Consider the following 22373-nt stretch of genomic DNA (forward strand, 5'->3'; position numbering starts at 1 on the left):
TAAAGTCTTTATGGGCTTTCCTAATGTGAGTATACTCATATGGAGTCCTAATAACGAGCAGATACAGTCCTGCTACTACACATCAGTGTTACAGTGGGATTCTATTCAGTTCTGCAAACAACACGGCACTAGTGTGTACTAGTAGGGTCACTTTTGCCAAGTTTCTTAACTTTCCGAAGTCTCAGCTCACTTGCTCATCTATAGAAAAGGACTTCCACCAAGCTGTGTGACCTAGGACTGTGCCTGATCATGAATAGGCCTTTAATAAAATAGGTGTCACTTGGGAGAATTTGAATTCTTCACAGGAAAGAATGCCTGGGTGGCTGTTGGTTAAGTGTCTGCCTTTGGCTTAGGTCATGATCCCAGGGTCCTGGGATTTAGGCCCTCATTGTGCTCCCTGCTCAGCGGGAGTCTGCTGCCCCCTCTCCCTCCCGCTTCCCCTGCTTGTGCTGTCAAATAAATAAAATCTTAAAAAAAAATAAATTCTTCACAGGGAAATTTTTTTTCTCTAAAAGTTTAATTATTTTGGAGAGTGAGCGCACACAGGGAAGGTACAGAGGGGAAGGGAGAGAATCCCAAGCAGACCCCCCACTGAGTGCGGAACTTGACACAAAGCTCGATCTCATGACCCCGAGACGATGACCTGAAATCAAGAGTCAGACTCTTAATCGACTGAGCCACCCAGGTACCCCTTCGCAGGGAAATTTTTGAGACTGGCATCCAAACTAGAACAATCTGAAAAGATGGCATCTTTTTTTGTGTTCAAGATGGGAAGGGAAATGGAGTAAAAAGCATTCTCTCCTAGAATGGGAGAAAAGAATACCAGAAGATGTCACTAAAACCTCTCTTAAAGGACTATGGGGGCGCCTGGGTGGCTCAGTCGGTTGGGCGTCCAACTGAGCCCCGCATCGGGCTCTGTGTTCAGCAGGGAGTCTGCTTGGAACTCACTCTCTCCCTCCGCCCCTCCCACCCTCTCTAAAATAAATAAATCTTTAAAAAAAAAAAAGAAAGAAAGAAAGAAAGAAAGACTATGGATGCTGAAATCTTTATGAACTACAATGTCTGGGATTTGCTTTAAATTGCTCTGGCAAAAGTGTGTGGGGCAGAGAGAATAAAACTGGCAGACGTAGCTAACTGGGGATGCCTGGCAGGATGATGGATGATGGGACCTGAAAGTTCTTTTACTCCCTATCACACAAATGCTGGAAAATTTCCATAAAAGGGAAAAAAAAAGACTGCGGAAAATGTGGATTACAAATATTAGACTATTAAACAGGTCATCAGCGGGGCGCCTGGGTGGCTCAGTCGTTAAGCGTCTGCCTTCGGCTCGGGTCATGATCCCAGGGTCCTGGGATCGAGCCCTGCATCAGGCTCCCGGCTCTGAGGGAAGCCTGCTTCTCCCTCTCCCACTCCCCCTGCTTGTGTTCCCTCTCTTGCTGTGTCTCTCTCTGTCAAATAAATAAAATCTTAAAAAAAAAAAAAAAAAAACAGGTCATCAATCACTTGCCTAAAACATCATTTTTGGGAAAACAAAATCTTACTGTCACATTTGCTTGGGACTGAAAAAGATGCCTGAAATATTATTGAAAGCATGATTATTAACTGACTGGGATATAAACATCACTTTATTTTGCCTGGTGATCTGATCCTGACGCAGCCCTCGTGTCCCACTGCTGAAAAGCTATCAGACAGGTGACGAACCTTTTTGCCTCCATGTGATTCCCTTCCTTTTTTTTTTTTTTAATATCTTTCTACTTAAGAGGTCTCAGATTGAAAACTTGAGATCATGCACCATCACACCCATGACTGCCGCTCTTCAATCTCCTGCATAGCTGGTTCTGTTGGATACTTGTCAGCTGTGAACTGTATCCTCTCAGAAACACACGCTGACAGAATCCCAAATTATCAGCTGCTCCATTATCCCCATACACATGACTTAAATGTGACAGGAAAAAACAATGGGCTGCTGGGAGTTGAGGGCAAAGAAGGGACTGTGACATTAAGTGCAATCAGACCTTTTACCAATCATCACTGACCTCCAGGGACTCACAGGAGTGCAACAGAAAGGGGCCTTAATGGTCCCCAGTCCAACTCCTCATCCAGAGGGAGACTCTCTTTGTGACATACGAGGTGGTTAAATCACTCAGCCGGTTCACTGGGTGGAAATCTCTACTCGATTCCTCCTTATGCCTGGAACTGTAAGCCTTCCCCATATAAATTCCCTCCCATTTTTACAGTGAGTCTTTTTTTCCCCTAAAAGCTGGCTCCTCTAACTCACCCCATGTAATCCACGAGTCAGCCCAGCTATCTGGGCTCTGCCTCTCCATCCCCCGCCCCGACCCCCACCTGCCAGCCCCGAGTCAGGTACCCCCACATTTCCCCAGCCTGAATCCATTTCTGCTCAGTCCCCCCAGCTGGGACCTGCTTATTCTTTTTTATTAGCACGCAGCTCTGAACTCCAGCTGACAGCCCAGCATCACAGTGGCCTCTGCCCAGGACCGTCTCCTGCTTCCAACCTTGTGCTCCTAACGAAGGGAAGTCACACAGATATGGGTATAATTCACGGAGCAAACAGCTGCCCTTACCCACCTTCTAAAACCAACTACTGACTAGAGTCTCACTCTAGATTGGAGCCAACCAGTGACAACAATGACATAAATTACTGTAACTTCTCACCAGCCCTGGTTCCTCCCCCCTTGTCCCATCTTCTCATGCTAGCGATTCTCTCTCAGCCAGTCCTGTATTAGAGAATGTTTGTAATAAATTCTGTCCCTAAGCAAAACGTATCGATCCCTTCCATCAGCCACAGCCAACAGGTGTAAAAGCTTGCTATTGCTCTAAATAAAATAGTAGAAAGCTAGCTGCGGTAGAGAACGGATCCTTGAACTGTCTGGCTCGGTTACGACACAAGGCTTGGTGGCAGGTGGGGTTCAACCGCACTTACGAAGACACACATCGCGGTTGTCGGCACTCTCACTTCTTTGCTAGAACCAGGATGAGGATCCACATTATCCTGGGGAACTGGAAAGGAAGAGACAGAGCGCCTCCTAAGAAGTAACATAAAGGAAAGTATTAGGATTACACAAGGCTTCCTGTCCGCCCAGGAGGGATTCAAAGACAACTTTTGACAGTAGCTTCTTCTCCCTCCTAGACTCTTCGAACCACAGAACAGTTCACCCTACCAGAGGCATCCTCACCCAAACGATACCCGGAGAGGTATCCAGCACATAGCTCTACTCTCTTACTCTCTCAAAGTCCATAACTCATGGACTCCAGAACCCAACACTGAAAAGCAATCCCGCAAAACTGCTTCCCGGCCAATCAACGGCTGCAAAAACATTCTCAACGTAATGTAACCGCCAGCTCCAAGGGAGCTCATTTGTATTTTGATAAGACTACTTCAAGGTCACTTCTATGCCTAGCTACGATCATTCTCAGCGTACAGTGTGGTCAAGGCAGAGTCGAACGCATGCCAGAGAAGAGAGGGAGGAGAGCGTGTCTGCTGTGCAGAGCTCAACCTAACCGTTGCCCGCTCAAGAGGCCGACAGCGCTCCCAGGAACATGCACGGCGGCCTGGGAGGCACATGCACATCCAACAAAGGGACTGAAGCAGCAATCAGCACAATCATCAAGGAGCCACGCTCACATGCCGGGCTGAGAGAAGGTATTCTTTTCACCTGGCAGCATCAGGAGAGTGATGTCCCAGAAGGGGAGACTCGGACAGACTAAAGGTAAGGCCAGATCAGCACGCAGCGAGAGTAAGAGAAAGAAAACGGAGGAAAAAAGGAAGAAGCTAGGTGAAAAGCTGAAGTCAAAGCATCTGTACACTCAGCGCCACAGAAATTCTGGTGTACGTTTAAAAAATGGCGATAAATCATATACAATACTTATGAATATTCACACATATTAACAAGGAAAGGTGAAAGTTTTCTAACCTACCCAAAGATATTAGTGATAGAATCCAGAAGGCCTCCAGCAGGCTGCGAGAGTCGCTTACTAAAGAGGAGGGGAGGATAGGTTTAAACCTTAGAAACGTTTTGCCCATGATTCATCAATAAAAACAGTCCACAAAAATAGGTACCTGGGAGTATGTTTCCCATCGAGTCCCCAAACCCCAGCGAAGAAACCCCTCAGAGGAGCAAACCATCAGAAAACAGGGGGAAGGCAAGAGGGAGGACCCAGCTTCGTTAGTTGTAAAAGACACAAGGTTCCCTCGCAGTAAATTAACTGTCCTAGAAACTGTGCTTTAAACCATGACTCATTCAATCTGACCTAACAGTGTTGGCTGTTAACAACCAATCCCCACCCTTTCAGTCCTGCTTTATTTAGCAAAGAGAAAAAATCCTGGAACCCAAGTACGAAGTAAACAGTTTGATCTAAATACTCATCCCAACAAGGTGTAACTGTCCATCTTGCGGGAAGCCAACACCTCACAGGGTGGTGGCAGCACTAGGGGAGCTTGATTCCCATGACGAGGTGACCAAAGGAAGATGGGGACACTCAGGAGCCCACGATCTCCACAGCTGTGCAGGCAGGAGGGGCCGGGCGCTCCAGCGAAGGGCCTGGGTGCATCGAGCTGCTCTCGCCGCGGCCACAAACGTGCTGTCGGACTGCAGCGTGAGCGCTCCTTTCCTGGCCCGCGCTGGCTACTTACCTGGTCGCTCTGCTGATGGCTCGCACGGGAGACGTCTCCTCCGTGTGATCAGAGGTTTCATCCACAATGACTTCAATGTCATCATCCCTGGAAAGAAGGGCAAGAGGCTAAGTCTTTGATCCTGCTCGGCAGGAGCTTTGTGGCGAATCTGTTCCGCCAAGGCCAGCACCGTCTCCTAGTCACACGCAGCCTACACGACTTGGCTGTGACAGAGATGGCCAAGGGTTCTCTGGAGAAAAAGGAACAGCCGCGCTCTAAACGACACTAAAAGAAACGTTTAACCTATTGATATCAAATCCAGAATTCCAGCTGAAAATAACTTTAAAAGTGATCTTCTGATCCTCTGAGGTGTAAACATAGCTCCCACTTGGAAAGCCAGGAAAGAATGATCTATTAAGTCTAGAACCATGCATCCAGTGCCAACAGAGATTCTTTCCTTCAGGCCGGGTTCGTGGCTAAGGGCTCCTGCACACAAACAACTGGACGACAGTGCTCGCCAAGAACAGTTCCCACGTGACGGGCTGAGCATGGCACAGACGACAGCTGGGGCGGCTCTGGAGCACAAGGAAACGACAGGGCAAGGAGATCCAGGGGAGTAAGAAAACGGGTTTGCTGGAAGGGCAATGGAGTCAATGGTTGCATTAACATCGGCTTTAAATACTGCCTTAATAATAGAAACAGGAAAGCCAAATCTCAACACAATTCATTTTTGACTCTGGGTATTTTATGCTTAGGTTGCAACACTTGGTGCTTCTCACGTTTGGGGAGTCCATCATGCTTCACGCGAAATAATCAAGCCACAGAAATGCCCTGTTGTTTACCTGCCTTATCCCGCCAGATACAAAGCACCTCTGGAATTCACCCCACCCCCTTTTTCCTGGTTGGGGGGAAGGCAAGTAATTATTTTGGTCTTAATGACTTCCTACCGAGTTGCAACCAGAAGTAAAGTAATAAAACGTAACAACCCAAGCCTGTATCACCTAATGTCTGGACTCCTTAGAACTTGAGAGCAAGATTTATCCATGATTAATTATCCGGATTATGTAAATATAACTTGTCACCAAGCAAGTTAAACCAAAGACAATTTGTTTTCCTTGGCTATTGATTTTAGGCTTCCACGCAACTGACCCCAGTCTAGGCCAGGATGTAGGGGAGAACAAAGGCAGGCCTGAAGAAAGAAAACAAGGCTGGCCTTTCTTTTCTTCGTGGTTGCGGTTTGGGGGAGTCACTCGTGTCCACACAAGGGTGACAGCAGAGCGGCAGAGACAGCAAGAGTAGCGACCATGAGCCGAGCCTATGCAAATGCTTTCAGAACGCGACAGACATGAAGACACTTGGAACTGTGCGAAGACCCAGGGCCACAAGAAAATACCAGGATGTGGCAACTGGTTATCACAACCCTTCAAAGATAGAAATGTCCTTTGCCCCAGAAACTCCACTCTTTGGGAAGCACAGAGACGATGAACAGGCGTTTACAGTCAGGCACTCCCAGATCAGCTTCGCTTGGCCCCTTTCTATGAGCTCTTGGGCAGCATGCTTGACCTAAGTTGTGTCACACCCAGTCATCTGTTTATGCTGCAGTTGGGAGGCAGACAAATGATGCTTTTGTAAGCTGTCATTTCTAGGTCAATCATTTATTTACTTTGTAGTGTCAGGAAAATACATCTGAGATTTATTTTCCACATCTGAGGGTATAGAAGAAATGTACATATTCTAAATCTAAAGCAGTCTTGGTATGAAAACCTTTTTTTCCTTATAAATTAATACCTTGTCTGGTGGATGACTCCTCTAACTGAATTCAAACCAGTCCCCTCTGTTTGTAAGAAAACAAAAAACGTTTTACAACCCAGTAAATCACAACTCTAATACTATATTCCAGAATATTTTTTCAGTAGAAAAGGAACACACTGTGGACTAGAAGCAAAGGGAATTCAGTCATTAAAATATCCACCACTCTTAACACAAAGCTTCAGATCTTGGGGGAGATCCTCCACCCCAACTCCAGATCGGGGAAAGTTCCAAACAGATTCAATCCCTTTTGCTCCAAGAAACGGCTGTTTTCAGTTAGGCTTTAGAGGTTTGCCCACACCTCCACTCAAAGTCACACACCAAGAACGGAGAGCAAGAGAAAGAACCCCAGCCCAGCGATACACTCCAAGAGGCCCAACGAAGGGTAGAAAACGGATCAAGGTGTCAAGGGGGAAGCAGCAAGGCAGTCATTCATGCAGGATGCAGAAGTTATCCACACAGGGCGCCAAAGCCGATGAGGAGCAGAAGCTGGAGCAACCTTTGGGGAGGTAACCAGCGCGTTTAGTGGCTCCCTTACATCTTTAGGTTTCCTTTCTACAATCTATAAAACGATTTTACAGAAATAAGACCATGATAAAACCACTTTAAAAGCGCAAATCCAATTACTAAGAGCAGGTGTGATTGGAATAGCTCTACTTACTGTTCAACAGGTAGAGGTTCCTTTGCTGCTTCTGCAAGCTCTTTCTGCAGCCGGGCTTGCCGCCTCCTATTGAAGAAAGCCACTAGTTATGTCTGCTTCAACAAAGCATGGCGTTTCAGCCCTCAGTAAACTACTAGCTCTCATTAACACACTTGAATAGTCAGTCAGTGCACCTAAAATAACTGCCCTGGGCAAAGATACCAAAGTCCCAAACCCACACCAGTAATGTCAGTTAAGGAACCCTGTTATAAAGGATTCCAGAGCAAAGCCCAGAAGAGGGATTATGTCATTAGAGAGAGCAGTGACCTGGCAAGGAAGAAGCCTGCCCGTCGTGACCCGGGGCCTCTCAGGACAGAAAGGCGCATCAGGTTTATCCAGGGTTAGTGACCATCAAGAGCTAGCTTCCTGCAGCAAATAGTCTGACACCAACATATCAAGAGCATGAAAAGTTAACAGTTAAGATTTACTTAGAATTTACTTGTCCCTGACTTGGTATTGGTATTGTTATCACCAGGGTTTAACTCATTTAATCCTTGTAACAGTGCTTTGAGATTCAGCACTACTTTACAGATAAGGAAACTGAGGTATGAGATTCTTGAACTGTCAAAATGCACATGGCTTCACTTAAGAGCGCTGGACACAGACGTCTCAGCTGTGGGCCATTTTTTTTTTTAAGATTATTTATTTTGGGGGGGGAGGGGCAGAGAGAGAGGGAGTAAGAGAAACCTCAAGCAGACTCCCCACTGAGCACGGAGCCCCACATGGGGCTCAATCATGAACTGAGCCGAAAATCAAGAGTAGGTGGCTGATTAACTGACTGAGCCACCCAGGCACCCCTCGGCTGTGGACAAATTTTCATGTGGCCCAACAGTCAAGTCCACTATTTCCCCTTCTCAGAATAATTTGTCTCTCCCCAAGTCCTAAATTCAGGATCTCCTCCATTTTTAACCTTGGCCTCGTTTTTCTCTTCCATGGCAATTTAATCTCTAACTGTGGTTTCACCCTCTATGTGGAGAACCCCTAATCCGGAACTCTAGCACTGCTATTAAGCCCCAATCAAGAATTCTGCTGGAATTTTTTTTGTAAAGCTTCTACCACAGTGTTAATTCTCAAAACAGGGAGAAGTCCTCTAGGTGGCATATCTGAATCATGGGAAGGGATGAGGTTGCAGCTTATACTCCTAATTTTATTATTTTTTATTTATTTAAATTTTTTAAAATTTATTTGACAGCGAGCACAAGCGGGGGAGCAGCAGCAGGAGAGGGAGAAGCAGGCTTCCTACTGAGCAGGAAGCCCAACTCAGGGCCCAATCCCAGCACCCTGGGATCATGATCTGAGCTGAAGGCAGACGCTTAACTGACTGAACCACCCAGGCGCCCCTATTTTTTTTTTTAAGATTTATATATTTATTTGAAGGAGAAAAAGTGCGAGCACGTGTGCACACACACAAACAAGTGGGAGGATGGGCAGGGGGGGAGAGGGACAAGCAGACTGCCCCCTGAGCATGAAGCCCGACGCGGGGCTCAATCTCACGACCCTGAGATCAGGACCTGAGCTGAAATCAAGAGTCAGACACTTAACCGACGTGTGTCACCTACGCGCTACACTCTTAATTTTATATCTGGAAGATGAAAACTAAGTTTTACAGAACAAATGACAAAGCTTAATAATTTTTTCTTAGCTGAAATAGATGACCCATGAACTACCTTTGAGGGAAAACCAGAATCTCAGTGTGGGGCATGTAACAACTCCTCTCCCGGAAAGGCACCTGCTGTAAGGGAGGACTAAAGGATAGACCTAGGGTCACAGGCAGGACAAAGCACCTGCAGCTCCTCCTTCATTAAAATAGCCAAAAAGCAAGCACCTGCTTTAATAGTTCAAATATTCCCCGAGGGCATCCAATACATCAGCCACTGTGACTGTGAAGACATACACCTCAGCCTAGTGAGGGAGGCAGAACACGAACAGCTGCTTCAAAACATGAAATGTACCATGCTATCACTCAGGTAAACAAAGGCTACTAGGAGAACATCTAACCTGGGGATCGGCAGGGAGGAGGGAAAGCTTCTAAGGAGTAAAGCGGAAGCAAAGTGAAGAAACCTCAGGCTCCGCCTACACAATCAGATGAGAATACACCCAGGGGCAAATCCCTAGGAAAACATTACAAAGGAAGGAACAAGGGCAAACATGTAATATGCCTTGCACCCCATGTTCAATAGGAAGTTTGTATTATTCTCCTGTCCGCTGTGATGACCAAGGATCCTTCCTTAGCTTAACCACATGCCTGCCTGCTTCTCCCTTGGCAGGTGTTCAACACACTGCACTGACTTCCAGGTGACCCTGGTGAGTTCACTGCCTTTAAGCTGCCTAAGGACTCCACTGCATAGGCCAAGCTATTTTACTTAAACACGAGGGGCGCCTGGCTGGCTCGGTCCGTAGAGCACGTGACTCTCGATCCTGGGGTTGTGAGTTTGAGCCCCATGTTGGGTGCAGAGATTGCTTAAAAATAAAATCTTAAAAAAAAAAGTAAACACAAGACAGAATAAAAAGGGACAGCTCAGTTTTTAATACGATAGAAACTTAAAAAAGTTAGAAAATACAGAGAAGTATAAAATGAGAAAAGCCAGTCTCACCACGAAGAAATAAACACCATTAACAGTATAATTCCTTTTTAATCTTTCGAATTCATTCAAATTTTGTATCACATCCTATGAAAAGATTTCCTAGCTTATTTTTAGTTATATTAATTATATGCATTTTCTCGGGTCACTAAGTACTCCTAAGACACGTATTTTTAGATGACTTTGTAAAACCACACTGTATGAAAATATAACAATTTATTTCTCCCCGGAGGGAGATACTGCTTATTTTTCACTACTATGAGTAATGTGCCATCACAAAATAATACCCATGACCAAGTCTCAGGAGTTGCTTAGGATGAAGTCCAACAAGTGGGAACACTTCTCAGGTCACGGCCAGGTGCCCTTCAGATGGTGGTGGAATGGGCTTCCCATGGACAATGTGAAGGGGCTTCCCCCTCCCTCCCAACAGCCCTCTGGGCCAGCTTCCCTGACTGTGTACACGCCTGCTTTCAGCAACTCCCTGTGCCTCATGTCTGTCAGAGGGCTCGCCTGTCTTATCAGCTCCACGTTAGGGTATTTACATGACAATCTCAGGTCCTCGATTATTTCTGTGTTCTTTTAAGAAATCTGAAAATTTTATACAGTCCACTTTTTATTTCTATTATTTTTAATGTTTGGAAAGTACTCATACTATTTAGAAATTTTTCATAAAATAAAGAGCAGATAATCACATTTTTTTACCTCTACCTTATGTTTTCAGTTTTTATACAGATTCTCAAATCAACTTGAATATTATTTGGTAGGATTAGTTATCATTATTACTTACGACTCTCCTGTTTTCATTCTTTTAGATTAACTGCAACAATCTTCTCAAATCCTAAAGACACGGCTTTAAAGTCGTATGTTCTAATCTGTTGACCACTTAGTGCTGGTTTTCTCGGTGGATTTTCTTAGGCTTTCTAGGTGGATTAACATGAGCCCCCACCCTTTCTAGTGGCCTTGCATTCTGTGTCCTATCTGGTCAGATGGCCAAAACATCGCTCAGAGCTGGAGACAGTGAGCCCTTCCTTCTTCTGTTCCTGGGTGTATGTTGGGACTCTCGGTGGGAATTTTCAACACACACATTTCCCTCCACCAAGACCAACTCCTGGTGTCCAGGGTGGAAGGCTTCCCTGTTAAGAACCCTATCAGCTGCTGGTTGCAGACAGGTGTTTTTATTAAAAGCTTTTGTTCCAAGTTTAAGGGTTTTTATCAGGACTGGGAACTGAATCTGAGCAAATGGCATTTTTGGGTTCTACTAAAGTGGCTCTATAGTTTATCATCCAAGGTGATAGATTTAACTGATTTCCAGATACACCATCTTTTAATTCCTGGGATAAATCCTAGTAGGACTGCAGTGAATTAAAAAAAAAAAAAAAAAGGTACTGGGGCACCTGGGTGGCTCAGTCAGTTAAGCATCTGACTCTTGATTTCGGCTCACGTTATGATTTCGGGGTCGTGGGATGGAGCTCAGTACCAGTCTCTGCACTGGGTGTGGAGCCTGAGATTTTTCTCTCTTCCTCTGCTCCCCCTCACCCCACCCCTTGTGCATGTACACACTCTCTTTAAAAAAAAAAAAAAAAAGGTACCAGTGAATCTTAGGAATTTCACATCTATATTTCGTGAGGTTAGACTGTAGTCTTCTTGTTATACTACCAAGAGCCTTGGTATGAGTGTGGGTGGTTTTATAAAACTAGGGATGGGGGAAATTCCAATCTTTTTCTAATTTTGATTGACCTTTTAAGATTTTATTTATTTATTTGACAGAGAGAGACACAGTGAGAGAGGGAACACAAGCAAGGGGAGTGGGAGAGGGAGAAGCAGGCCTCCCCGCGGAGCAGGGAGCCCGATGTGGGGCTCGATCCCAGGACCCTGGGATCATGACCTGAGCCAAAGGCAGACGCTTAACGACTGAGCCACCCAGGCGCCCCTCTGATTGACCTTCTATTGTTCAAGAATTAGCTTTTCTTCGAAACACTGAAAAGAATTCACTGGCAAAAATTGTATGGGTCAAAGCCCTTTTGGAAGGTAATCCTCTGCTCAGCTGTAAAACTGTCTTATAAACGCAAATCTTTTACATGCACCACTGCGATTTCTGATTTTATTAGTGTTTTCTGGCCAGCTGTCCCATTCTCCCTCATCAGAGCTGCCAGGTTCATTTTTGTCTTTTCAGAGAACTAGGCTCTACTTTATTAAAAATGGAAACCACTACCTGTGGACTGATGTCTCACCTTGAATCTTTTTCATTCTCTGCATTTAGGCGATTGGCTTCCTGGGCTTTCTCGGCCATCCACCTGGTGACCAGCTCCTGGTTCTCTTCAGTAGTTTTCCTCAGTTTCTCCTCCAAGGCAGTAAACGTGATCTGCAGGGCATCATATTCGTCCTTCAGAGTCTGGTTGGCTCTTTCGAGGTCCTGAAGCTTACTGCGTAGTTCTTGGCACTCCGTCTCCAGGTCAGAGATAGTCTGCAAGCATTCTGCAATTCTGAAAGCGGGACGTGGAGAAGAGGTATGGGGCCACTCCGGAGCCGAATGAGGAGCCAGAGCGCCTGGCCAGGTGCTGGAGCTCTGTGAGCATGGGCCCCCTACAATAACCTTAGCCATCACAGCAGGTGCACGGAGGACTCTTCACATTTACAAACATCTCATTTAGCCAAGCCTAGCCCCAGTGGTTTACAGGACAAGCCCATCAGGAGAGGAATTACCTAGGGTGAAATTCATCCAGGGTATGACTAGAAAAGCAGGATCTGAAGAGGGAACTTTTGATGCCTGAATAGAGTACTAACAGGGGCTTAAAAGGAGACTAGAAATTCTGCACATTCCATCGGTTCTATCACTCAATGAGCAAAGACGCCTTTCTAAGCCTTTAGAGACCCCTGTCTGCAGAGCAAGGAAAAAAGGCATAGATGAAACCTAGGCTCCCCTCCAGCTCAAAGGTCCTAGGATTTGGAATCCCAGGTTTCTCCCTGATCAAGAATTATCCTGCCGACAAACTCATCCCTGTTTCCAAGGGCCACAGGCTCACATACCCTGGCCCCATCTCCACCACAGAAGATGCCAGGCTCTCCTATGCAGTGGCCACAGGGAGAGCCACGAATGCTTCAGGGACACTCACAAGGGCCAAAGGTACCCCCCCAGGGGCATACTGGGAACCTGGAAGATTGAGGGCACTGTCCTTGCCTCTGCCATCCTTAGAGCGGGTAGAAAAAAATCCTAGGTTATGCATGCACAGAAATGACGTTCTTGCTGGGTCCCCTGGGGTGACCGTTTGCCAGCAATCACCACCGGCCCCGCCCACAAGAGTACAGTAAACAGAGTGCAACCCCGTGGCCACCCCCGGGAGGGTGTCGTCTCTACTCACTTTGCTTCATTCGTCTGCATCTCCCTGTCCTTCTGCTGCATTTGGTTATTCAGGTCAATCACCAATTGAGCTAACTGCGGGGGAAGAACACTTGCATCAGTGAGAGATCTCAGGACCTCAGTAGGAAACTAAACAACAGTGGGCTCTTTTATTTTTAGGAAAGAAAAGGTGCCCTGCTGGGTTGGGCCAAGGCACCAAGAAGAAACAAGCTGGGTGGCAGTGGGGAGCAGGAGGGTCGATGGGGATGCTCATGGGAACAATGGGAAATATCACAGGTCACTGCCAGGTTCCCGCTGAGGACCTGTCTGTCCCCCGCCCACTGCAGCCACCTATCACGCTCTTTGGCTGATAAAATGATCAATTCAGCTGCATTGATGAGAACTTGCATTTTCTCATAATTTGCCATCAAACAGCCACCCACGATTAACAAAGCCCAGGACTTTCTCCATAATGAACTTCTCAGAAATTGCAGGGTTCGCTCTCAAACACTTTAGGAAGGTATTAGTGAGATCTGCCCTGGAACAGGCAGCAGGCTTCTTTCCTTCGGAAGTTTCTCCACTTGTACCTTTCATGCCACCTGGGAGTGTGGTGACCGGCAGTTACCCCAGTGGCTTGCCCTCTTGCTGATAGAGGGAAAGCCCTCAGCTGTCCCGATGCTGCATTCCCAGAGAGAGTACGATGCCACATGTAGCCAGGACGGCTGCAAATTCTAGTGCAACGCCCGCCCGCTCGCTTGTCCTCCCCACTGCGGGGCCCGCACAGAGCAGAGACGAGGAGTGGCTATCGGTACCTCCCCACGCTTCTTGTGTAGTTCGGTCAGTTCTTCTTGGTGTTTAATCCTCAGCTGGGCCATCTCTTGTAGCTGACTATCATTCCAGGCACCATCGTGTCCGGGACTAAGTCCCCAAACCAGGCAGATGAAAGAACGTGCAAAAAAGAGAGGAAAGAAAAAAAAAAATCAGACCCCAAACCTCTTCAGTCCGGCAGTGAAACAGTAACCTCAGAATTTCGAACCTGTACGTGACAACACAGCCAAAAAAGCCGTTCACTTTCTCCGGGCCAATGTGGTTCTAAGCCACTACAAACCTGATGTAGAAAGTAGGAAACATGAGACACACGGTCAAATAAACCAACCACAACCCAAACCACAGGTCGTGTCAGGAACAAGGCATGGATTCCAGATGAGGTTTCGGTAAACATGGAGGAGACAACAAGGTCCAGTCCCTCGACAAATGTTTGAGTGCCAACTACATGCCAGGCAGTGACCTTGGACCCGGGGAGAAGGCAGTGAACACAAAGCTTTGCTTTCAGGCGACCGATAAATGGTTAAGAGAAGACAGACAACAAATAAGTAAACACGTGGGGTCCAGTGGTCAGATGTGCCGTGAAGAGAAACTAAGCAGGGTAAAGAAGGGGACGGAGCAACGGGGCTCCTGTTCTGTGCAGGGCACTCAGAGAAGGCTTCTCTGAGAGAACATCACTGCAGACCGGAAGAAAGTGAGGAGCAAGCCACGCGGCTCCTGGAGGCTGGGCCCTCACGCGCAGAGGGAACGCCGAGGGTCAGAAAGGCCTGGAGAAGGCAGCACAGCTGGTGTCCTTGGAGAAAGTACAAGCAGAGCCCCGCGTCCGGGAGGGTGGAAAAGACAGGCAGGGAGGAGGCGGGGAGACCATGCAGAGCCTCCCAGGCTCCTCTAGGGACCGTGACTGGAAGACGCCGCAGTGCTGTGAGCAGAGGAATAACAAGTTGTAAAAGGACTGCCCTGGTGCTGAGTGGAGAGCAGGCTGCCGGGGGGCAGGGGCAGAAACACGGAGGCCCGTTAGTGAGCTGTTCCGAAGGCCAGCTCAGATCAAGGTGGTAGCAGTAGAAGCGGGGAGGCGTGGTCCGATCCTAGATCCGTTCTGAAGAGACAGCCCACAGCATGTGCCTTCTGAGTTAGCTGTGGAGTCTAACAGAAAAGCAGGGCACGATGAGGACCTCAGTGTTCCGGGCCTGAGCAACTGAGAAAGACGCAGGGGCCACCTACTGCGGTGGGAAAGACTAGGGCCTGGGAGGAGGCCTGAAGAGTGCAGTGTGGACACCCATGGGGGTGTGTGCAGTGGAAACCGGGTACCGGAGTCTGCACGTCAAGTACAGAGGTCCGAGCCAGAGGCGGACAAGTAGAAGCTGTCAGCAAACAGACATATCTGAAGCCACAGAACTCAGCTCAGACGCCCTCAAGAGTCGATGTTGTTTTGCATCCCACGTCAGAAACAGCAGGTGACCGAACTGTGCGTTTTCAGTTCAGGACTGGGGTTTTGGTTGCAGCTACAGAGGAGAACCATCGGATGACAGACATTTAAGCCACCACCCAGGGAAAGCACAAGATGGAGACGCTGGAAAAGCAGGACACGAGCACCCGAAGGGAGGGGGAGAAGAGCCCTATCATAAACAAGAGGGGAGGGAGTAGTGTGACACCCCCTCCTGACGTCACCCTTGATGTCTAAAGGTATTTTTAAGACATATTCTAAGCCCATCCTAATACCTCATCCTTTGAGGCAACCTAATACTTCCCCATCTTTGCCCACGAAGTAGAAGCCAAGAGATTAGAAAGTGGAACACACTGTACAAGAAGCCATTCTAAATTAGGCAGGAGGACTAGAAATTATTTTTATCAAATCCTCTTATGTTAATGCAAAGCCCTGTGAAATATGCAAATGTAAAACTAGTCCCTTCTCCAAAGAGCAGGGCACTCACTGCACGCCTGGTGCTGCAGATGGACTCCGGAGCAGCCATGGTCTAAGGCAGTGATTCTCAGGATCACCCAATTACAGATTATGGGCTTTACCCAACCGCCCCCCCCCCGACTTTCTGAAACAGTAGGTCTGGTGTGGCGCCCAAGATTCTGCATTTCTAACAATTCGCCAGATGCTGCCATCTAGGAAGCACACATAGAAAATGCCTGGAATTAACTACTTCTGTGCTATAATCTATGCAGAAAGCAAAGGGATTAAGACACTTCAAAAGGGACTCAGATAATTGATCCAGATAAAGCTTTTTAAGCATGGGTTGTAGTGTTTTAAGAATAACTACGATAATACGGACGGAACTTAAGGAGAGACAGAAGGGAGGAAACCACCAGGCCCATCTTCTGTAAATACCCTTACGGCGCCATCAAACACCCCCTTGAGCTGGTCTCCCCCCACTGGACTAAGGGACAGACCCACAAGAGCGTGTGAATGAAGAATGAACAAGCCTGAGTGACTACCAACGAGGAGGGCCAGGGCACTGAGGGGAAAGAGGAATCATAGATAACTTGCGGAAAATAAAGAAAACCATTAATAAAAACAAGGCGCTCAGGAGGAGAGGCCTGATTAGGAGCTCGAGTTCTCAGGAAAGGAAGGGCCTGCAATTCAATTACCATTCCAGTGATATTCAGTCAACAGAACTGTTGTATATTTATTTATAGCAACCTTCCAAGCAAACGAGCTTGACAGACCAAGAAACGATAGAGAAATATAGTCACCAAGAGTCTAACTAGGCAGAAACAAACTATTTCAAGTTTTCAGCTGATTGAATTTAGATGAAAAAGGTAAAATGGCATTTTCTATACCTAATATTGACCAGAACACTGCAATTAATATTTTAAATACTATAGGAGGTCTCTCAGGGCCACAGGCCAAGAACGATCGCTTGAATTTATTACTAAGCAAGGACAGAACCTGGGCTGGACCCTCTGTTTCTCTTTCCCCCTCTGGCCGGCCACGAGACCAGATGAGGAAACATGGGTGGCAGGCAGCTATAGAGCAGATTCAGCGACAGGTATAAATAAATTCGGCTATACCTCGCATTTCTGGGCTTTAAAAAACTCTTAAATTACTACCAACTTATTCTTACAGTTGCTACATGTTAGCTGATATGCAAAAAAGTACATAAATTCTAGAGCAATAATGGGTACTGTTCCCATACGGACTCTCAAATTTAATATGCAAACATGATAAACATCTGGAAAGAGACAGTAAGACTATAGAATGATTCTATTTAAACTGTTTGTGATGAAGTCTGACTTTTGGATTTTTTTGGACCATGACCCTCAAAAAGAAATACAGCTTACGGGGTACCTGGGTGGCTCAGCCGGTTAGGTGTCTGCCTTCAGCTCAGGTCATGATCCCGGGGTCCTGGGATCGAGACCCGCGTTGGGCTCCCTGCTCAGCGGGGAGTTTGCTTCTCCCTCTCCCTCTGACCCTCCCCCTGCTCATGTGCACTAAGAAAAAAACTTTAAAAAAGAAAAAAAAATAGTTTACATGAATGACCCATGTAAACACATCAAACTCCCCACCATGAACACATATGTTCGTATTTAATGAAACAATAGTTGTCCTTTCTATTAAAATGCAGGTTTTTCCTAATCTTTCTTTAAAAAAAAAAAAAGGAAAGCTTGCTGCAACCTGCTAGCTTAATTTCACACTCTATTAAAATATGATGAAAACCAATGAACTTAAAAAGGATCAAACAGACCTGTGTTGTATAAAAAGCACTCTATGCACCAGCCAATCCTGTATTAACAAGATCTACAAATCTGCTCAAGAATGCTTACTGGTGTGATTATTTAGAAAAAGCAAACCCAGCAGGCTGAAGGAGGAATTGGCCCAGTTACCCGCCCTGAGTGACTTCTCAGGGTTACAGCACCTACTGATAAGCCTTCTGGGTGGGTACGTACCCTCAGAGAGGATTTTAGTTACTTGGCTTCACAAGTTCTTTTTTTTTTTTTTTTAAAGATTTTTATTTATTTATTTGAGAGAGAATGAAAGAGAGAGAGAGCACATGAGAGGGAAGAGGGTCAGAGGGAGAAGCAGGTTCCCTGCTCAGCAGGGAGCCCGATGCGGGACTCGATCCCGGGACTCCAGGATCATGACCTGAGCCGAAGGCAGTCGCTTAACCGACTGAGCCACCCAGGCGCCCGCTTCACAAGTTCTTATCTGAAAGGAACTGACAAAAACCGGAGCACAGACACAGTACCTCTCAATTAGAGAAGTGACAGCTGAACTGAGACCCGTTTCAACTGGAGACACAAGCAACACAGGATAGTTTCAAAATACCTTATCTCATGCCTGTTGGGGATGTCATGCTTTTCAGCTTGCAGCTTATGGGCCAGCACTGAATGAAGATCTGACTTTTCTAGCAACTTGTTATCTATTAAAAAGGAAAAGAAGAAGAAAGAAATTATTTATTATAACCAATATATACCTTATTACTACTTAATATCCTATAAATATCTGGACCAAAAAAACCAACAGGGGACAGCTGGGTAGGTTTCACTTTCATTAGGTGTCAAAGTACCAGGTGCTGCACTTTGACAGCAATTGTAGCAACTGTCCAAAACCCAGAAACATACACTCCTTTGAAGTTTCTTGGCCTAAGCACAAATGGGCCGGCCAAAGGAACCTGTGGAAACATCCCTACAAGAATGTCCCCCACTTACCTATGTTTATCTCAGGAGTCAAAAAACAAAACAAACAAACAAAAAAAACACCCTGGAAAAATGAAATGTTATGCACCTCTAAGCAATGTGAAAGAGCTTATTATTACATTTGGAAAATGTAATTTTTAGATCAGGGCACTAGAGACACAAATATGAACAAGGAGCTCAAGTATAGCAGAGGGTCAAGTATAAAAAGAACTAGGAGAGTGATCTTTCCTCATATGCTTGGACGGTTTTACAGGTGAGGATGACAGAGTCCAGGCGGGAGGGCTAGCAGTTATCTTGCAAGTGGATAGGAATGAAAGTTGGAACCAACACATGAAAGAGCAGAATGAAAAATTCAGACCTTTTCTTAGTGGCAATGGTAAAATAAACGATTTTAAAAGCAGGCAGTGACATAAACAGACATTTACTAGTAAAAAGTCAAAGATTATTCTGAAGTTCCTTGCTCAGGTGGCTGGCTGGAAGATGCTGTCAAAGAACACAAGAGCGGAGAACCTAAGGAAGAAAATGAATTTTCTTTCTGAAAGTAACAAATGTGACAGGAAACATGGTGGAGTTCAAAGTACAAGTAGTTAGGAATGACAGTCACACAGGGACAGGCAAGGTGGGAGGGGGCACTAAGCAAAATAAGAGACTGATCATGGGAAACTTGTTGAATAGCTACATTTGATGGGGACTGTCACACATCCTAAAAGTCTGAGATCAGAACTGCTCTAGAACAAAATTTTGATAGGGTTTATGCTAGTGAATATTGCTGTTGGAAGGGCTTATCTTTCTTCTGAAAGAGTCTTGAGTCTCACTTCTCTTTTATATATGGAAATGGAACTCCTGGGCAGAAACAGAAATATTCTTGATTTAGATTAATTTAACCAAGCAGTTCAGCAGAACAGGGAAGTATGGTTCCAACCCTGGGTGTTCACTCACATCAAAGGGTTCTAATAAGATCTTCAAAATGTCACACCAGAGCTGGGCGCCCTGTGATATTAGGTCTTTCAAAGGACAGGAGGTATTCAAGAGGGACCCTCCTTAAAAGTCCCTCTCACTAAAGAGAAGGATCCAGCTGAAGGGAAGCTGCCACCTGTCCTTACAGTCTCTTTTCATCTTTCTCTTTAGGTTCAGAGGCAGGGGCTGAACTTGAACTTGACTGGCCTGGGAAGGCAAGAGGACAGAAGTGAAGGTGTTCCACAGGCAAAATGGAAGTGACCCCCCAAATGTCAATCACTGACCTAAAGAGAAAAACTCTAACAGGCAAAGGCTGTCTTGCTTTCCAGCCCCCTAACCGCCTCTCCTGTCAGTCTGGGCTCCTAGCCCCTCTGGCATGCACTATTTACCACAGCTGTTTCATGATGTGTTCCCTCTCCAGGATGATCATCTTCTGACCTTTCTCCTACATCCTCCCCCCTCCCATCAAAATGACTATTTTCAATGCAGAAAAACCATTCAATCTCTGTCAATGCAATTACAGCAACTTCTGTTTGTAGACTATTTCGTAAACGGCTTTCAAAGCACTTGTACACAGTTTTTACGAAGCAGGCAGGGCAAGCTTCGCCCCTTTTATAGATGCAGCAAACCAGACTCAGAAAGGTAAGTGAAAAGATCAGTAAGGTGTGGAGTCAGACTTCCAGCCCAATGTGACTGTTAAGTGTATTTTAGCTTTTAAGACAAAGCATCCAATAAACACCTGACCACCTGAATTTATATAACCCATGTGGGAATCACGTTTGAGTGGGAGGGGCTTTCTGTGCTTCTGGCTGTGAGGATCTCTTATAGTACAAGGAATAAGCACAACAGCGGTACATCATCTCGCTTTTCTTCCCATCTTTTTAAGAGGGTGGGTTCAGTGAAAGCAAGGAAGGGTCATTTCTTCGGAACCCCAGTGAGAAAAAAAAGCAAAAGTTAGGAGCCATCAAGTCTGTGTTCAAATCCAGGCTCCAACATGAATCTGCTTTGCCTACCCAAAGAAGTTTCTTAATCTCTCTCAGCATCAGTTTCCTCATGTGTAAGAAAGGCAATGACCCACTTCATAGAATTTTCGAGAAGATAAAGAGAACTAACACATGCCGTATATTTACCAAAGCACTCAAACCACTCTGCACATTAGAAATACTTGGAGAGGGGCACCTGGGTGGCTCAGTCCGTTGAGCGGCTGCCTTCGGCTCAGGTCACGGTCCCAGGGTCCCGGGATCAAGCCCCGCATCGGGCTCCCTGTTCAGCGGGGAGCCTGCTTCTCCCTCTCCCTCTGCCTGCCTCTCTGCCTACTTATGCTGTCAAATAAATGAATAAAATCTTTAAAAAAAAAAAAAAGAAATACTTGAAGAGCATTTAACACACTCATACCCGTGTCCCACCCTTATTTACTGCAATTTAATTGGTCCGGCTTTTTAATTTTTTAAAAGATCCAGGTGGTACTAACGTGCACATCAGTTTGGGAACCACTGATTTAGCACAATCAGAATTCATTAACAGGCGACTATTACTTTGAATCTCATCATCAACATGAACTCCAGACTTTTGTCAGGCTCACTTCAAGGGGTAGATGGTACCATGGGACCGAAGAAAGCCCATTTCTCTCCCCAAATGTGTCGTTCGTTAGTTACGTAAAATTGGGGAGGGAGCAAGGAAATGCTCATGAGGCCTCATCTAAGGGTACGAACATTTTTGTATTCAAACTGCAGACAGGGGTGGGGAGAGGAGAAAACCTCTTTCATATTGAAGTTTCCAGTAACGATGTCCCCACCGACCAGTGGGACTCAAAATGTGTACCAGTTAAAGAACACCAAGATGGGAGTAAAAACGAGAGGTCTGAGGAATCAAAAGCTGAACATTTCATTACACTCAGAGAACAATGTTAATTACGCGAGTTAATGCTTAAAGTCTGTGACCGTTTCAACAACGCGAGGCCCAGAACTGGACGTTTCTGGAGCTTATTCAAGCACACAAGCACTGATGCTGGGATAACAAGCACGAACGGTGCCTGCCCACGAAGAACACACCATTCAGTAGGGAAAGCCCTCTAAAGTCAAAGAGAGTAAGATCCAAAAAAAAAAAAAAAAAAAAAAGGCAGGGTTTGTGGGGCCGCCGCAAGGCGCGCGGGCGACACCAAGGGTCGGCCTCCGGCTCCTGCTGGCGCCCGGCCCGCCCGCCCGCCCGCTCCCCGGGCCCGCCCGCCCGCCCGCTCCCCGGGCCCGCCCGCCGCTCACACTGCAGGATGATCTCTTCGAATGCCTGCCTCTGCAGCCGGTCCCGCCGCCTCAGCTCCTCCGAAATGTGGCGCTTCCAGCGGGGGAAGTCGGCGGCACGGAGGCCCGACGACATTTCGCGCGCTGCCCCGGCGCCTTACCGCCGCCAATCCGAGTGGGGGCTGGCGGCCGCGGGCCGCAGCATGGGCGACCAGCGGACGCCGGAAGGCCGGCGGCCCAGACCTCACTTCCACGCACAGGCCGCCCCCAATGCCGTCCGGGACGGTCTTCCGGCTCCTGCCGGAAAGGGTTTTGGTCGGGACCGGAAAACCCGCCTCCTCCCCCGACGTCATACGCCGCACGCACGCGCGTGGCTGGTGGCGGCGCAGGGCGCTGGCTAATGACGCCCTCCCGAGGCCGGAAGCGCAGGGGGTAGAGAGGCGGCCGCTGGGGGGCGTGCGGGCTGCGCTGGAGCCCTGGCTGTCCGCGAGAAGGGGACGACAGGGAAGGAGCCGCCTGTCAATTTACGTTTCCTCGCTGCCTTCCCCCGATTTATATATTTTTTGGCCTGCCTTTCTTTTCTTTATCGCCTCACTTTACAAGCAGAAGTGGGGGCCACTCCCCACACAGTAACTGAATGACCCTAGGT

At 46.9% G+C, this 22373-nt stretch overlaps 1 protein-coding gene and 1 non-coding gene across 3 annotated transcripts in view; both read right to left on the bottom strand.

Annotated features, from left to right (window-relative positions):
- ATG16L1 (autophagy related 16 like 1) overlaps nt 1-22027 on the bottom strand; it is a 36870-nt gene extending 14843 nt beyond the window's left edge. Inside the window, exons 1-9 of one of the 2 annotated variants that reach the window (XM_028105163.2) lie at nt 21746-22027; nt 18160-18253; nt 13874-13979; nt 13084-13157; nt 11956-12207; nt 7104-7169; nt 4655-4741; nt 3940-3996; nt 2945-3047 (exon numbers count right to left, since the gene is read on the bottom strand). In XM_028105163.2, the coding sequence (XP_027960964.1) occupies nt 2945-3047; nt 3940-3996; nt 4655-4741; nt 7104-7169; nt 11956-12207; nt 13084-13157; nt 13874-13979; nt 18160-18253; nt 21746-21860 (954 nt within the window). In that variant the 5' untranslated portion in view covers nt 21861-22027. The remainder of the gene's footprint in view (nt 1-2944; nt 3048-3939; nt 3997-4654; nt 4742-7103; nt 7170-11955; nt 12208-13083; nt 13158-13873; nt 13980-18159; nt 18254-21745) is intronic. The other variant, XM_028105164.2, reaches the window with a different exon arrangement.
- Nucleotides 1762-2037, bottom strand: LOC114210928 (small Cajal body-specific RNA 6). The gene has a single exon (XR_003609621.1).
- Nucleotides 22028-22373: the final 346 nt, after the last annotated feature.

This window comes from Eumetopias jubatus, unplaced genomic scaffold (genome assembly GCF_037043125.1).
Source record: "Eumetopias jubatus isolate StellerSeaLion01/CBP00866 unplaced genomic scaffold, mEumJub1_p1.0 scaffold_3, whole genome shotgun sequence".
Classification (NCBI taxonomy): domain Eukaryota; kingdom Metazoa; phylum Chordata; class Mammalia; order Carnivora; family Otariidae; genus Eumetopias; species Eumetopias jubatus.